Here is a 17,037-nt window from a genome sequence, read left to right as displayed (position 1 = left end):
AGAGGGGCAAGGAGACCCCCACCCCCAGAACCTGACCGGAGCCTAACTAAGGCAGGCAATTAAGGCACTGAGCCAACCCAGGTGCCCCCTAGCCACAATTTACATACTTGGTCGTCAAGGGACAGTTCTATCACTGCATAAAGTTCCATTGGTGAGCTAATAGGTGGGGGAATTCAGTACTTCACAAATCAGAAACGCAACAACAGTACAGCTCAAAGGCCTCACGTTTATTACCAAACCAACCCACTGGTGCAGAGCTATAGTAACAGAAAAATCTTTCGCTGATAAATGGTATATATTGGCCAGGCAGAAAGGTGTTTACAGGGTGATGGAATAGAACACATGATCCTCAAGTAGCTTAATTAAATACGTGGTGCCAATTAGGTGTGTCATCGCGTGATGTGGGACGCCTTAGAGACCCAGCTTGGTTCTCCTCCAGTGCCTCCTCTTGGAGTTGTACCTGCACAGAAAGACACTGCTGGTTACGAGGGCAGTCTGACCTCAATTCCGCTGCCCCCATTCACCACAAACCCTGCCTTGTCAGTACCATAAAATCCTCGAAAGCCGACGGGTCCCATTTTCCCTTCCTTTAACAGGTTTGGCGCTCTCTCTGGAGACTCAACAGTGATTTGCTAGATGTGTTTAAGAACTCATCAATTCAAATCTTTACCTCTCGAAAGGATTCCAGGCTAGAAAAACACACTGGTTCTTAAAGGAGACTGGACCAGTGGGGAAGCTCTTGCCCCTCCCAAGAATATCCCCACCTACTTTGGATTCATACCCCGGGGGCTAGACCCAGACACATTTCTTTCGAACACTCCCCAACTTCATCCAAAGCAACATTTCTACCCATGGGTCACCCACAAGTAAAAGCCCCCACATTCATTTTTATGAAAGGTCAACACCCTCGATCATTTCAGTATCAAAGCAAGAGATCTGCAGGGATAAGGCTACCTCAGAATTGTCCGTGTCACTTGGTCACGACTTTACCCTCATGAAGGCAAAATCAAACAGGACTGACACAGATTTTCTTTCAGCAGGATAATGTCAGTACGTCCACAAAAGGAAGCACTGTAATTGCAACCTGCTTTTAATACACTTAAAAAAAAAAAAAGATTGTATTTATTTATTTGACAGAGAGGCAGGCAGAGAGGGAGAAGCAAGCTCCCCGCTGAGCATAGAGCCCGATGCGGGGCTCGATCCTAGGACCCCGAGATTGTGACCCAAGCCGAAGGTAGAGGCCTAACCCACTGAGCCACCCAGGTGCCCCTCAACACTTTTAAAAAGCTGCAAGACAGCTGACTTTACAGAAAGATCATTCAACTGTTGCCAGTTCCCTGGGGCTGCGTTGTACACTTTCAACCACACATTTTTTTCATACCGCACAACACCCAAGAACAGCAGGTCCCACCACCAGATGGGCGTATGACAGAGAAACCCGTGTTCACGCCAACACATTAAAAAGGGGCTTTACAGGGTGCCTGGGTGGCTCAGTCATTAAGCATATGCCTTTGGCTTGGGTCATGATACTGGGATCCTGGGATCGAGCCCCACACCAGGCTCCCTGCTTAGCAGGGAGCCTGCTTCTCCCTCTCCTTCTGCCCCTGCTTGTGTTCCCTCTCTCGATGCCAAATAAATAAATCTTTAAATAAATCAAAGGGCTTTACTATGGATGGCTGAGATTCTCAACAGAAACCCATCATGTGCATACAAGGGCTGAGCTGCCAAAGTAACCATTTGGCCAAGCGAATGGTTTTCTCAGCATCATTCTGATGGCAACACCAGGGGTTTTACAATCCAGCTGCAGTTCTAATCTATTAATATAAATATAAATGATGGAGGCCGGTGTTCAGTATACAGTAACTAAAGGCAGCAACTAACTGGCCTAGAAGGTTAAAGGGTATGATTTTCACTTGTCTTTGTAACCAGCTAGAAGAATTAAGGAAACAGGCCCCCACATTCACATCTTGGTCTTCAAACCAGAAAACTATTCCCACTTAGACTTGTAATTTAATCAAATCAGAGTCCATACTGGAGTCACGATCTTGGCATTCCTCAGTTTCGAAGTCTATCTTGCCAAAGGGACCCAATGGCTAGGCCCACTCTGTGCTCTCAGCTTAAACAAAAAGGCTTTTCAAATAAAAATTTTGGTAACAGTATTTGCTTCCTCCTCCTTTATGGTCTTTTGGGCTCACTTATTTGGGAAAGCCAGAAAAATCTACTACTTCATTTTAAACCAATCCAAGTTCTGGAAGGTGTTTAACACACAGGGGCTTGTCACTGGATGCAAGCCCCTGAGCAAATATCACCAATTTTTGATGCTTATTTTTCTTCCTTTGGAGACCTGTCTAAAGGTCCACCTTGCCCCCCAGTGAGCAGTGAGACTGAAAGGTGCACCGGAGACCTGAGTTTTAGGTTTAGCTTTGTCTGTTAGCCTAGGTGACCCTGGAGGCCCTCTGTAGCCATTTGAATAATGTCTTTTCCCCAAAACCATCAATTCAACTTCTTCTGCAGTGGAGAGCAATCACCCAATCTTTCAAAAAGATGAACACCTCAAGATGGACTGAGTGAGCAACATGGTCTTCCCCACTGTGATGAGTAAGGAGGACAGCCTTCCACCTTACCTTCTGGCACAGACTGAAAACAACAGGAAATTAACAAATACTGGCATGTCTACCCTGAATCCCAGCTGTGGCCCGGGCTGCTGTACAGAAACATGGAGGAAGCACTTTGTAAAAACGACCACAGGGCAACCCTCTCAGGTCCCCTCCCTCCTCAAGAGCTTTGTACTATCACTGTGCTATCACTCAATAAACCTTGCTTTGCTGCCCACCAAAAACCTAATTACCTAAACATAAAATAAAATACAACAGCAACCACAAAAACAAGCAGGTGGTTGTGGGGGTCCTTACCTGATTTTATTACCAGTTTTCATCCGAATCCACTGGGGAATGGGACGATTCTGCTTTTGTTTCTTGGCCAGGAATCGCTTGATCCTGAAAGTCTTGTGAGAAGACTGGGAAGGAAATGTAATCAATTTAGACAGCAACACCGAGAGCTTGCTCCACTGATTCAAAGTCAGACGCCCTCAATCCTCAAACATCTGAATGCTTCACCTATACCAAAACCAACGTTCTCAATGCTAAACTCATCCTTCCTTTGCTTTGTTCCTCACAACTTCTGGAGGCAGATACCATAATCCCCACCGTTCGAGTAAAAATCAGCAATAAAAGTCAGGAAAGCAAGTAACCGACCCCAAATCAGAGTATTAACGCACAGAGCTGGAATCCAAACCTAGATCATGCATGCTCCAAGGCTAGGATAACTTCCAGTTGTCCCTGCTGTCACCCCAGGACCCAGAGGACCATTGGGGATGGCTGGAGAACTTGGTTTTCTCAAAAGAACACAGCTTTTTGTCAACTAGAACAATCTAGCGCTTGCAAGTCAAGGAGTTTCAGTGCACAATGTTAAACAGGGATAGCTAACCACACGGAGAGCGCATGCGCCAGAGCGAGGGGCGGAGCATGAGGAGTCAGTGCCCAGGCAGAGCCGATTCCTCGCTGAGGGCGGAGCCAGATGCAGGCCTGGACCCCAGGACCCTGAGATCATGACCGGAGCCAAAATCAGGAGTGGGCCGCTTAAACGACTGAGCCACCCAAGCGTCTCCCGCCCCTTATCATTTTGGCATGGATTCTACTCTATTAAAATATATTTTCAAGGACGACTTTCCCAATTTCTCATTTCATTTTTTGCCTTTAAGAGCTTGGGTCATCCAAGTCCAACCTCGTTCACTCCCGCTCCTCCGTTTGCCGTACAATCCGGAAATGGCAGGAGTGGTAGTCTCAAGTCTAGCTAAAGTGGTCCAACACACCCTTGCACCTTGCATAACAGGGGCCCATTATAAAGAAGGCAAAGACTACATCCTTGTCTCCCAGCTCACTAGAGCAGCTGTAAATTCCCTACCAACTAAAAAAAACCAGATACCGATCCCTCTCCATACCCCGAAACATACAGCAATTTTAATTTCTCAGAAAACGACCACAGGTAAAACCCACGACCACAATTGTCCGCAGCGGGCATTTTACTAAGAACGCCCGAATAACACGCAGATCCACACCGCGGCACCCCTTCCAGGTGCTTCCACGGGGAGATGCTAAGTCCATGAACAAAGCACTAACAAGTCCCGTAAGCTCCTAACGTGGTATGATCCTGGGTGCCACCTTAAAAAACTTCCAAAAAACCAGCAGACCCCATTCCCTTCTCGATGCCTGGCACATGCGGCGGGCACCCCACTGTCTGGCCACGATTTCTGGAGTGGACACCCCTCCCCACCCCAGAACCACAGTTCGCTCCAGAAGGGCGAAGGCCAGTGGGAAGCCCTGCTAGCCGGGGCGGCGCACAAAGCACCACCCCTCGGCCCTCGCATCGCCAGAGTAGCCAGCCCATCCCCAATCCCTTGCTAGCTTCCCGCCAGGCCCGCGGGCTGGAGCGGTGGGCCGTACTCGACCTTCCCTGGAAAAAGGGCTTAAAAGGGCCCCCGCACCTCAATGTAGAGTGCGGCGCCGGCGAGCTCGCAGAGACCTCAGGTTTCGGGAACCCACCCCAGAGCCGATGGGAACGGATGAACTTACCATGGTCAATTAACAGCGCGCAGCACACAGCAGGATGGCGGCGAAAAAGAGAAAGGAAGAAACGGCCGGAAGGACGTATTTAGAAGACGCAGCGGAGGGCGGAGCTTAGAAGCCAGAGCGAGGCTCAAATCCCCCGCTCCGCCCCCGCGTTCGTCCGCGCTACCGTGGGAATTTGGCAAACCGGGTCTGTGGATGAGAAAAGGGATTCCCTTTGCAACACTTCCGTAAGTGCGTTCCTCGGGAGCCTGTCAGTGTGCTAAGGACACCGTGCTTCGTGGGTGAGGCCCGCAGCCCGTGGTAGATGCCACAGGGGGAGCCCTTCCCGAAGGCGGAGGGAGCAGAGAGGGCGGGGCTAATGTCCAGGGCGGGCGGGGGAGACGTCACGTCCGAGTACGAGGGCCTCGGGTCCCGGGCTTGGGAGGGAGAGACCGGACGGCTAACCTCCGCAGGTTGGCCCGGCAGCACGCATCTCGGCCCTGTCTTGATCTGGCCGGGCCGCGCTGGACGGGAAGGGATGGTGATGATGGAGGAAGCAAAAGACGGCGGCGGGGGCTGCCCTAGGAGGGTCCGGTAAGCCCAGGCAAGAGGTTGCTAATCGAGGTCTGAGCGGAGAAAGTTCGGGACAACCTTTAACTTGGCTGCTAGGAATGCCAGGCTTTTAACCCACTTTGCAAAATGTATGGGAACTAATGGCATACGTTTTGGATGTTAATGATCCCCGTTTTCGTGGTTTTTTTTCTCCACATTTAAAAAACAAAAACCTCTCTGTGCATTTGCAGTCACCTCAAGCGGTTTTGTACCAGTAGATTAAGGTAAGGGTTTTTAACCTGGGGTCCACAAATGGTCCATGGGTAGAATTCACAGAATACATGAACTTGGATGAGAAAACAAAAATCACAACTTCGTTATTATCAAACTGTCTGAATCTAACCCTTTCTTTATTTACAAACGTAGGCAGCAAACTGTAGTGGCATTAACAGTACGTGAGACTTTGTCACCAGTGGAAATCAAAGGTGGTTTCATATTACATTGCAGTTGATGAAGGCCTCTTGAAATAAGAGTATAAATAAATAATTTATACACTCATCACTTCTTTGGAATTACAGTACAGTAGACCCTTGAACAATATGGGTTTGAACTTCATGGGTCCACTTATAGGTGGAAATTTTCTAATAATACAGTAGAGAACTATAAATGTGTTTTCCTTATGATTTCCTTTTTAAAAATTTTTTTTTAAAGATTTTATTTATTTATTTGACAGACAGAGATCACAAGTAGGCAGAGGGGCAGGCAGAGAGAGAGAGGAGGAAGCAGGCGCCCTGCAGAGCAGAGAGCCCGATGCGGGGCTCGATCCCAGGACCCTGGGATCATGACCTGAGCCGAAGGCAGAGGCCTTAACCCACTGAGCCACCCAAGAGAGAGGGAGAATCTTAAGCAGGCTCTAGGCCCAGTGCAGAGCCCATCACAGGGCTTGATCTAACGATCCTGAGATCATGACCTACGTGGAAATCAAACCGACTAAGCCACCCATGAGCCCCCTTATGATTTTCTTAATAACCTTTTCTCTAGCTTACTTTGTTTTAAGGATGCAGTATATAATATGTATAATGTATAGAATATGTGTTAACCGACTGTTTACATTATCAGTAAGGCTTCTGGTCAGCAGTAGGCTATTAAGTTTTGGGGGAGTCAAAAAGTTACATGCAGATTTTCCACTGCGCTAGGTTGACCTCTCTAATCCCTGCATTGTTCAAGGATCAACTATAGTTATTAGACCCATAAGGAGAAGTATGTTAAGAAGACTTTTAAAATAAATTTAATCAATTTTGGGGCTCCTGGGTGGCTCAGTGGGTTAAAGCCTCTGCCTTCAGCTTAGGTCATGATTCCAGGGTCCTGGGATCGAGCCCTGCATCGGGCTCTCTGATCAGTGGGGAGCCTGCTTTCTTCTCTCTCTGTGCCTGCCTCTCTGCCTACTTGTGATCTCTCTCTGACATTTCAACCGGCACACTAGATCCTCCTCTGCTCCCCTCCGCTCCCCCTCCAGCTCGCCTCCAGTCCCCCACTCTGACTCCTACTCTTCAGCCTGTGTCCCCTCAGGGCCACCGGGAGCAGGTAGAGCAGGTACCAGGGAGGGTAAATAATCTTTTTAATTCTTACAGCTTTATAGGGGCGCTCTTCATTCTACCTGGATTTCCTTCTTCCTTGCATGCTACCCATTCTGTTTCTTTTGCTGATTCTTCCTTATCTCAACTCCTTTTTGACATTAGAGAGCCCCAACGTTCAGTTGTGGACTTCTTCTCTTTTCTATATACACTCCCTCCTTTGACAATTTCATCCAATATCAAGGCTCTAAATTCTCTTGGTTTATGATACCCAAACATATATCTCCAGCTTGGACCTTCCTTGAACTCTTGCTACCTTCCCAACATCCAGTTAGATGTCAATTACATGTCCAATATCCAGTTAGATGCCTTAAACTTAATATGTCCCCAACAGCCCTCCTGATCTTCCTCCCCCCACCCACCCAACAAGGTCCCTCAAAGTCCCCCATTTAAAACAATGGCACCTCCAGTCATCCTGTGGCTTGGGCTACAGTTTATCTTCCACTCTTCTCTCTCACATCCCGCATCAGGTTTGTCAGCAAATCTGGTCAGCTTGACTTGGAGGTGTATCCAGAACCCAAGGACTTCTCATCACCTCTGCACGGGTCCAAACCACCCGCTGTCACCTACATAATTTTAAGGTTCCTCGCTGGTCTCCCTTCTTCTGTTCTGGCTTCCTACAGCAGCTGGAGTGACCTTTTCAAGTCCTTAGGCAGATCACATCAGTCCTCTGCTCAACACTCTCCAGTGGCTCCCTATCCCTCTCCTAATAAAAGACAGTACAGGAGGGGCGCCTGGGTGGCTCAGTTGGTTAAGCATCTGCCTTCAGCTCAGGTCATGATCCTGGGGTCCTGGGATCGAGCCCCATATCAGGCTCCCCATGCAGTGGGAAGCCTGCTTCTCCCCCTCCCTCTCCCCCTGCTTGCGTTCCCTCTCTCGCTGCATCTCTCTCTGTCAAATAAGTAATAAATAAAATCTTTTTTTAAAAAAAATTTGCCATGGCCTGAAAAGCCCTACCCAGTTGGTTGGACTACCTTACCTCTCCGACCCAACCTCCTGCTATTCTAACGCTCAGTTTGCTAAAGCCTCACGGACCTCCTTGCCCTTCCCTACACACTCCAGACACAGTTCTCTTCACAGCCTTAGTCCTAGGTGTTCTCCCTGCCCAGGACTCCCATTTCCCCAGGTAGCCTGTGGCTGGTCTCCTCATGTTCTGCAAGTCAAGGCTTAGATGTCTCTGGTTAAGAGAGACCACTTACCCCCAACATTCTATAGCCAGACTCCCTGCTTTTCTCAGTAATACTTAGCACCTTCCTGCCTGTCATATCACTTATTGGTCATCTAATTCCACGTTGGAATGAATCTCAGTGGGGGCAGAGAGGTTTTTTTTAACTTTTTTTTTAAGATTTTATTTATTTATTTGACAGACAAAGATCACAAGCAGGCAGAGAGGCAGGCAGAGAGAGAGGAGGAAGCAGGCTCCTCCCTAAGCAGCGAGCCCGATGCAGGACTCAATCCCGGGACTCGATCCCAGGACGCTGGGATCATGACCTGAGCTGAAGGCAGAGGCTTAACTCACTGAGCCACCCAGGCACCCCTTTTTTAAACTTTTTATTTTGAAATAATCGGGGGTTCATGAGAACTCCCCCAAACCTACAGAGAAGTCCTGTGCACCTTCCACTCAGCCTGCTGGAGGGTCCGTGTCTTTATTCACTAATGTAAATTGACAGGAGAATTGACATTGGAAATTGACATTGGAACAATCCAAAGAGCTTATTCAGAATTCACCAGTTATATATGCACTTGTCTGTGTGTGTGTATGTCTGGTTCTATATAGTTTTATCCCATGTGTAACTCGCAGAACTACCACCATGATAAAATACAGAACTGTCCCATTACCACGAGCCTCCATGAGGGCAGGGTGTTTTGTGTTTTTTTTTTTTTATTTTGTCAGATTTGTTTGCTCCCGTACCCCCAGCACCAAGACCCAAGCCTGACACATGGTAGGCCCGGGTGTCTGTTGAACTGAAAAGGGCACTAAGTGAAGGCTGGCCGACTCTGAAGCTAGGATGTCCGCAGTTCAAATACCAACAGCGCAACGCACAAGCCACATGACCTTGGATCCATTGCTCAGCCTGTCCATGCCTCAGTTCTCTCTTCCAGAAAATGGGGATAAACACTACTGCTTAGCCCCCAGTGCTCTGGCAGGCTTCGCAGTCACCACTCAGACACGTCAAGCACCTATGAAGCCCTGCGTTCATATCCACCTGGTCCATTACCGCCGTCCGGCTCCGTACACAGCAGCCGTGATTAATTTCATTCCCTTGTGTTGTAACAGGGCAGACAGTGCTAGGAACCAAATAAACTATTACAAGAATGTTGAAGGAGTGCCGATTGCCGGCTAGGGGAGGAGATAGCATTTGAATCCAGCCTTAGAAGGGGGGCAGTCGTGTTATGGGCTGACTTGAGTTCCCCTATAATTTGTATGTAGGAGCCCTAGCCCCGTCCCTGAGAATGTGACTCTTTGGAGGCAGGGCCTTAACAGAGGTGAATTAGTTAAGATGAGGCTTGCTCCTGTGGACCCTAGTCCAATCTGCCTGGTGTCCTTATCAGAAGAGAGTAGGACACACAGGAAGACAGCAGGGACGTTCAGAGACCATGTGAGAACACAGTGGAAGGTGGCCGGCCCTCTGCAAGCCAGTCAGGCCTCAGGAGAAACCAGACCCGCTGATGCCTTGGCTGTGGCCTTCTAGCCTCCAGAACCATGAGACGTTTCGGTCGTTTGCAGCACCCAGTCTGGCGTGTTGTTAGGGTAGTCGTCGCAGATGAATACAGGTGGGATGAGGGCATGGGCACTTGGGGAGGAGAGCGCTGTAGCCAAAGATCCAGCATGTCACCAGAGTGCGGGAGGCAAGTTTCGGGGGCCAGAATCTAGCAGAGCTGGGTCCCAGAAGGGACAAGAAGGTCCCAGAGCTGGGTTTCAGAAGGGACAAGGGCTGTGAAGAGGCTCCAGGATTTTCCCTCAGGTGCACCCTGGTGCCTGTGAAAGGTGGGCGCCTACAGATGGGTGATGAGGAAGGTGGTGAGAAGGGGAGAGAGTGAGCAGTGAGGTGGGGCGGGGCTTGGGCTTGAGGGGACGGAGATGCTTTTAAGATGTTTGCGCGGGAAGAGAAGGAGATGAAGAAGAATCCTTTGGGTGGTGAGCTCAAGAGCTGGTTGTTTTTGGTAGGTCTGTGCAGAAGACGATGGGAAGGAGAGAGATTCAAGTTGCAAGGAAGTGCAGGTATAGTGGGAACACATGGCAGGCTGAAGGGCATTGGAGAGGAGCTTCCCTTGAAAAGAACAGTCATTTCCTGCAGTGGGAGGGAAGACGAAAAACATGAAGAGACAATGTTTTTTGTAAATTAAGTTTCTAAGTTCTGTAAATATTTGGGACGCCTGGGTGGCTCAGTTAGTTAAGCGGCTACCTTTGGCTCAGGTCATGATCTTAGGGTCCTGAGATCGAGTCCCGCATCGGGCTCTCTGCTTGGCGGGGAGCCTGCTTCTCCCTCTGCCTGCCTCTCTGCCTACTTGTGATCTCTCTGTCAAATAAATAAATAAAATCTTAAAAAAAAAAAAAGACACTAAAACATTTGCCACCCTTTCCTCTCCAGCAATGACAACAAACTCCCAACTACCCAGGGTGGCGGCGCTGATCTCATAAACATCCACAAGCACGTGGTACAAAGGAAGCCAGACAAAAGCGCGAGTGCTGTATGATTCCATTTACGGAAAGACACAAGCCAGGAGAACGGACCCTGTGCCGTGAGAAGTCAGGGTAGTGGTGATCCCTTGCAGGGTGGGGGGTGCTGGTCATATTCCGTTCCTCGCTCTGGGTGCTGTATCCGTGGGTGTGTTTGCTTTTGTGATGGTTCATCTAGCTGTACCCTCTGGGTCTGTGCACTTTTCTGTGTGGGTGTTCTGTTTCAATGTAAAGTTCAAAACACATCGACCTGGGTCTACAGACAAAGCTGTAGATGAAACGGTTCACAGACGACTTTTCTGCCATCCCAGTCGGCCCCAGCCACCCCATCGGCTATTTCGTTCCCGTAGGTAATTTTTCTAAGATGCTGAGTTCTCCCTCCATTGTTTCTTTGGGGAAATATCTGGATATTTTCTTTTTTTTTTTCTTCCTTTAAGATTTATTTATTTATTTGAGAGATGGGGGAGCTAGTGTGCAGGAGCAGGGGGAGGGACAGAAGGGGAGGGAAAGAGAGAATCTCAAGCAGACTCTCCTGCTGAGCGTGGAGCCCGGCCCGGAGCTCGATCCCATGACCCCAAGGTCCGTGACCTGAGCCGAAACCAGGAGTCGGCCACTCAACCGACTGAGCCACCAAGGCGCTCCCTGAATATTTTCATTTTCATGACACCTCAGATATTCATATCATTTGCATAAGCCCCACCCCTGTCTTCCTATGATAAAAGCAGCCCCAGGCACATACAAGAGGGAGCCGGTGATGGGGATGGATGAGAGCGAGGGGGCGCATGGCAGGTGGGGTGGAGTGCAGGAAATGAGGCACCCCGGCCTTGTGCACGCAGTGAAGGCCTCTGGAGGAAGCAGAGAGGATGCGGAACAGATGTGTGCACTCGCTGGACAAGTCGCATGCCCGTACCGTGTGCAGTAGCGGGATGGACGGTACTGTCGTTTCCAGCCCAGGGTGGCCCATGTGCTGGGAGCGGTGAATGGGATCCCGGGAGAGCACAGAGTACCCCTTTCCCCAGCCCGGGCAGGAGAAGGTCAGGGAAAAGGTCTTCAGAGAAGTGGCTGCCTGAGGGAAATCCTGATGAAGGAATGGGAAGGGACAGAGAAAGGGAGTGAGGATGGCTTTCCAGGAAGAGGGAACACTGTGTTTGCAAAGGTGTCGGACCCTGACCCAGTATCCCGGGCCTCCCAGGGCAGGCCCGGGAGGCTGAGCTTGATCCTGGAGGCCCACAAGCTGTGACTTCAACTTCGACTTTGACCTCTACTTCTACTACTACTACTTATCCTTCTCCTTTCTTTTTTTTTTTAAGATTCCTTACTCATTTATTTGACAGAGAGAGAGATTGTACAAGCAGGGGGAGCGGGGGCAGATGGAGAGAAGGAGAAGCAGGCTCCTCACTGAGCAGGGAGCCTGATGCAGGGCTCAATCCCACGACCCTGGGATCATGACCTGAGCCAACGCAAACGCTTAATGACTGAGCCCCCCAGGCACCCCCTCCTCCCTTTTTTGACCCCGCCTCCTCCAGTTTCTCTCAGTACAGCAACCAGAGTGATCCTGTTAAAAACCTGTCCCATGTGTGTCACTCGTATTAAAGTGGCTCTAATGGCTCATCACCTCGCTCTGGATGACAATCCAAGTCCTTACAGTGGCCTGCAAGGGGCACACACTATCAGACCCTCCCATCCTTACCTCTGACTTCTCCAGCCACTCTTGCCTTCAGTTCACTCTGCTTCAGCCGTGCTGGCCAGTGACAATCCCATCTCAGGGGACTTTGCACTTACTGTGCCCTCTCTCTGGAAGCTTCTTCCGTCAGTCTCTCTAAAGCTTGATTCGCATGTCGCCTTTCCAGTGAGGCTTTCCATAACCACTGGTCTGTCTACAATGGCAGCCTCTGCTCCCTGACCCAGCATTCCCTGCCCCTACTCCTGCTTTGTCTTCTCCATAGAACATATCTTGCTGGCATATGTTTTCTTTTTTTCTTGTCTGCCTCCCTCCCTAGAATGAAAATCCCATGAGGTCTTGTATTTTGTTCGCAGCTATCTTCCCTGAGCCCAGACTCGTGCCTCACAGAAGGTGCTCAGTAAACATCTGAAGAATGAATGAATGGGGTCTAATACATCAACCAGCCAACATACAGGAACGGGCTCCTTGGGGCAGTTTGCATCTTCATTGTTTGGCCTGGGCACTTCTTGTTTTGAGGAACTCCTGAAGCACTTTGGCCCAGCCAAAAAGGTTCCTCAGAATGGTTTCAAAATAACAGTTGAAAGCAAATGGAAGCCACTGAAAGCTTTGGAAGGTAAGCGGTGCTCATGGAGGTGTGTTAGAGAGATCCTGCCCGGAGGCTGTGTGGAGAGCCTGTGAGGGCAGCAGTAGGAGTGGAAACAAAGAGACCCTTGGAGGGGGTTGGGGCTGTGTTTTCTTTTGTTTTGGTTCCTGAGTCTCTCCCTCCCATTCCTTGCCGACTTAGCTCCTGCCTCGCTGGCCCTCTCTGGGACACCACTGCCCTCCCAGTTCTCAGGGAGTGCAACATGCATGTGGATGCCCCCAGTCACTTGCCTCCTCTCCTCCGGTGATCGTGACCTCTCACTCGATCCCTCGCCATACCTCTGACCTTGACGTTAGCCCATTCTCACTCTCCTGCCGCTCACTGCCTCGGCTGCCCCCAGCACTAGCCCTCCATCCTTCTCATCAGGCCTCGCTCCCATTCTCCTAGAGCAGAGGCTCTCAGGGCGCACACGAGTCACCTGGGGTTCTTGGCAGAACACAGATTTGGAGTTTGCATTTGTGACAACTTCTCGGGTAATGCGTGTGCTTCTGGGCCGTGGAGCCACACACTTTGAGTAGCAAGGGTCTAGACCGGAGGCTGGATAACTCCTCCGCTGGTAAATATCTTAAACTTCCCAGGCGACCCATGCCTACTGCAACCATTCAACTCCGCGGTTGCAGCCAGACACAAGGACATCGAGGGGTGTGGCCGCGTCCTAATAACATTTTAGTTACAGGCGCTATTTGAATTGCAGAGAATTTGTGGCTGTGGCAAGCAATTCTTCTGATTTTTTTTCAACCATATAAAAATACAAAAACCCTTCTTAGCTTGCAGGCTGTGTACCCAAGGGCAGGGACCAGGTGTGGTCCACAGCTGGTCAGCCTGTGGCCGGGATGGCAGTTTCGAGCCTCTTCTCTGTCCTCAGCATGTGTTCTACTTTGTTCCTTTTTACAGCTAAACAACATTCCACCCCATGGACGTTATCATTTTGTTGGTCAGCTGACGGACCCTAGGATGGCTTCCATTTTTTGGCCATAGTGAATTGTGCTGTAAACGCCAGCATGCGGTTTTCTGTTTGAGTACCTGTTTTCAGTGATTTGAGGTATATACTTAGTAGTGGAATTGTTGGGTCCTATAATCTCTTATCAACTTAACGATTAACCTTCTGCATAACTGCCAGACTTTTTTTTCTATAGTTGCTGCACCATTTTACACTCCTCCCAGTAATGTAGGAAAGTTCCGATTTCCCACATCCTTGCGAATGCTAGTTATTTCCCATTAAAAATCATTTTTAAAAAATTTAAAGAAAGATTTTACTTGTTTATTTGACAGAGAGAGACACAGCGAGAGAGGGAACACAACAGAGGGAGTGGGAAAGGGAGAAGCAGGCTCCCCGCGGAGCAGGGAGCCCGACTCGGGGCTCGATCCCAAGACCCTGGGATCATGACCCATGATGAAGGCAGATGCTTAACAACTAAGTCACCCAGGTGCCCCAAAATAATTTTTTAAAAAGACATTATTTTTTTAAAGATTTTATTTATTTATTTGACAGACAGAGATCACAAGTAGGCAGAGAGGCAGGCAGAGAGAAAGAAGGAAGCAGGCTCCCCACTGAGCAGAGAGCCCAATGCAGGGCTCGATCCCAGGACCCTGGGATCATGACCTGAGCCGAAGGCAGAGGCTTTAACCCACTGAGCCACCCAGGCGCGCCATGCCCCCAAAATAATTTGATAGGCATCCTAGTGGGTGCCCGTCCTCTCAGGAATGCACTCCAATCAGGTTTCACCTAGCACTCGAACTGAAACTGCCCAGGATCACCAGTGACCTCTCTGTTGCTAAATCCTAAGTTAATTTCTCTGCTAGGATCTTATTCCATCTATCGGCTACATTTGTCTTAGTTGACTTCTCCTTGAAATACTGCCTTCACTTGAAGTAAGGCCCTCTCTTGCTGACTGCTCCTCAGAATCTCTTTCTCTGGCTCTCTATCTCACGTCTGAACGCTTGAGCGCTCCAGACCTCAGCCTTCGAAACTCTTCCCTTCAGTCCGTGCTTACTGTCGCGGTGATCTCAGTCTCATGGCTTTACATGTCCACAGCTGAGTGCCCCCGGTAGCCCCCTGCACCTCCAAACACACACGCACACACACCCTTTTCCTTGCCCTCTTCCCCATCTGAATTCTTTCTCCATCCTGCCAGTTGCTTAAATAATCTTTGACTCTCTCACCCCCCAAATCTGATCAGTCAGCAAATTCCATGGGCTCTAGTGACAAAATATGTTCAGAATGTGATCACTTCTGGCTCCTTCCATTGCCACCATCCGGGTCCAGGCGACCATCATTTCTCCACTGGATTACTGCAATAGCTAATCCTTAGTCCTTGTTTCCCTGGCGTTGGTCTGTTTTCAACACAGCAGCCAGAGTGATCCTTTTATTTTATAAGATCAAGTCAGATTATATCACACCTCTGCTCAAAATTTGTGGTGGTTCCTATATCACTGGGAAGGAAAGTCTTGACTCTATAGGATCTTGCCCCCGTTGGCTCTCTGACTTTACTCCATCCCTTTTGGCAGACCTTCTCTTTGCTCATTCTACTCCAGCTATCATGGCCTCTTTGCCGTTCCTGAGCAGGCCAGGCACATTCCTACCCCAGGGCTTTTTCACATAATTTTTCCTTTGGAGGCTTGTACCTCCAGATACCCATGGAGCTAGCTCCGTCATTTCCTTCTCAAGTCTTTACTCCGAAGTCACCTTCTCATTTAGGCCTTTCAGCCCCCAACCATGAACATCATATTCCCTTTCCCTGACTTATTATTATTATTTTTAATTTATGACAGAGAGATAGCGATAGAGGGAACACAAGCACAGGGGAGCTGGAGAGGGAGAAGCAGGCTTCCTGCTGAGTAAGAAGCCCAACTTGGAGCTTGATCCCAGGAGTCTGGGATCACGACCCCAGCCGAAGGCAGATGCCCTGAGCCACCCAGGCACTCCTCCCTGACTTCTTATTTCTCTCAAGCACCTGCCACTTTCTTTTTAAATAATCTCTACACCTGACATGAGGCTCGAACTCCCAACCCCGAGATCAAGAGTCACATGCTCCATGGAGATGGGTAAATACATAATTGTTCATTATTACTGTAATGTATGGCATAACATCTATATTTATAGACTGAGACTGCCAGGAGTCCCGTACTTGTCACTTTCTGATAATGCTTATTTTGCTTGTTTTATTTACTTTCTCCACTTGAATATAAGCTCCATGAAGGCAGGAATTTTGTTTTGTTCACTGATGGAACTAGAACATACATGGCTCATGGTGTATGCTCAAGAAGTAGTGAATGAATGAATGAATGAATGAATAATGGGAACCCGCACAAGGGCAGTGAAAGGAGTTGGGGGGAGAGGAATTGCACAAACGATACAGTGATTGGCTGTAGGGAGTGAGGATGGAGTCAAGTGTGACCCTCAATGCTTAGTGGGTAGGGGGTTGACGTCCTCGACGAAACAGGATGGGGAGGAACCTAAGTTCAGTTTGGGACCAGAGATACGTGGCGGTCATTTGGGCATAGATGTCTAGTAGGCAGCTGCATCTGAGGTTAGGGGGGTGGCCAGGGCCAGAGATACTCAAAGTCTAGAAATATAGATTTATGCCATACATTACAGTAATAATGAACAATTATGTATTTACCCATCTCCATAGTAGGAACTTGATAATTACTGAAAATTATTTGGTGATTGAATAAATGTATGTGAGTGTTCTAAGGATGGCTAATCCTATGCTTGTAGCTGTCAATATATTCTCTCCAAGAATTCACATGGGAACCTAACTTTGCTACCTTGCTTTCTTTAATAATGACGTAAGTGGTCATAGTAGATTTTTGTGGTATGGAATACAGCCCCAGATATTATAAAGAAAATTCTGGGCAGGACCCATAAAAAGATAAAACATACTGTTTCTGGGGTGCCTGGGTGGCCCAGTCATTAGATGTCTGCCTTTGACTCAGGTCATGATCCCAGGGTCCTGGGATCGAGCCCTGAGCCCTACATTGGGCTCTCTGTTCAGCGGGAAGCCTGCTTCCTCTCCCACTCCCCGTGCTTGTGTTCCCTCTCTTGGTGTTTCTGTCAAATAAATAAAATCTTCTATAAAAAAAAAAAGTGCAGAGTTTCTGTATAGCAACAAATGGGCCACAAAACTCTTACTAACCTTCCAACTATGGAATTAAAGGTAGCATCTGTGAATAGCACAGAGTTAGATCTTCACTAATTACGAGCTGAATTACTACCTCGGGACTACCTGCTG

General features: G+C 48.8%; 1 protein-coding gene and 1 long non-coding RNA gene across 3 annotated transcripts; one reads left to right on the top strand and one right to left on the bottom strand.

Moving 5' to 3' along the window:
- Positions 1-206: 206 nt before the first annotated feature.
- On the bottom strand, positions 207-4,956 carry RPL39 (ribosomal protein L39). The gene is made up of 3 exons (XM_082716332.1): positions 4,632-4,956; positions 2,913-3,016; positions 207-460 (listed from the first exon to the last, which is right to left on the bottom strand). Exons 1-3 carry the CDS (start codon positions 4,632-4,634, stop codon positions 412-414), a joined length of 156 nt encoding a protein of 51 aa, XP_082572458.1. The 5' UTR covers positions 4,635-4,956; the 3' UTR covers positions 207-411.
- A 30-nt stretch (positions 4,957-4,986) lies between these two features.
- Positions 4,987-14,039, top strand: LOC309855753. 2 transcript variants are annotated; one of them, XR_014306971.1, is made up of 4 exons: positions 4,987-5,201; positions 10,387-10,821; positions 12,513-12,772; positions 13,697-14,039. It is a non-coding gene; the product is annotated as an uncharacterized lncRNA (long non-coding RNA). The 2 variants fall into 2 exon arrangements; XR_014306972.1 differs by having other exon boundaries at positions 10,387-10,825.
- The last annotated feature ends 2,998 nt before the right edge of the window (positions 14,040-17,037 follow it).

The sequence above is a fragment of the Mustela nivalis genome (assembly GCF_964662115.1).
Source record: "Mustela nivalis genome assembly, chromosome: X".
Taxonomy (NCBI): Eukaryota; Metazoa; Chordata; class Mammalia; order Carnivora; family Mustelidae; genus Mustela; species Mustela nivalis.
This window is presented reverse-complemented; position numbering and strand designations above follow the sequence as displayed.

Excerpts from the sequence above, each read along its gene's own strand:
- RPL39 (XM_082716332.1), bottom strand. Across the intron at positions 461-2,912 it reads AAAACTGGTAATAAAATCAG|GTACAACTCCAAGAGGAGGC; the intron begins GTAAGGACCCCC and ends CTTTCTGTGCAG.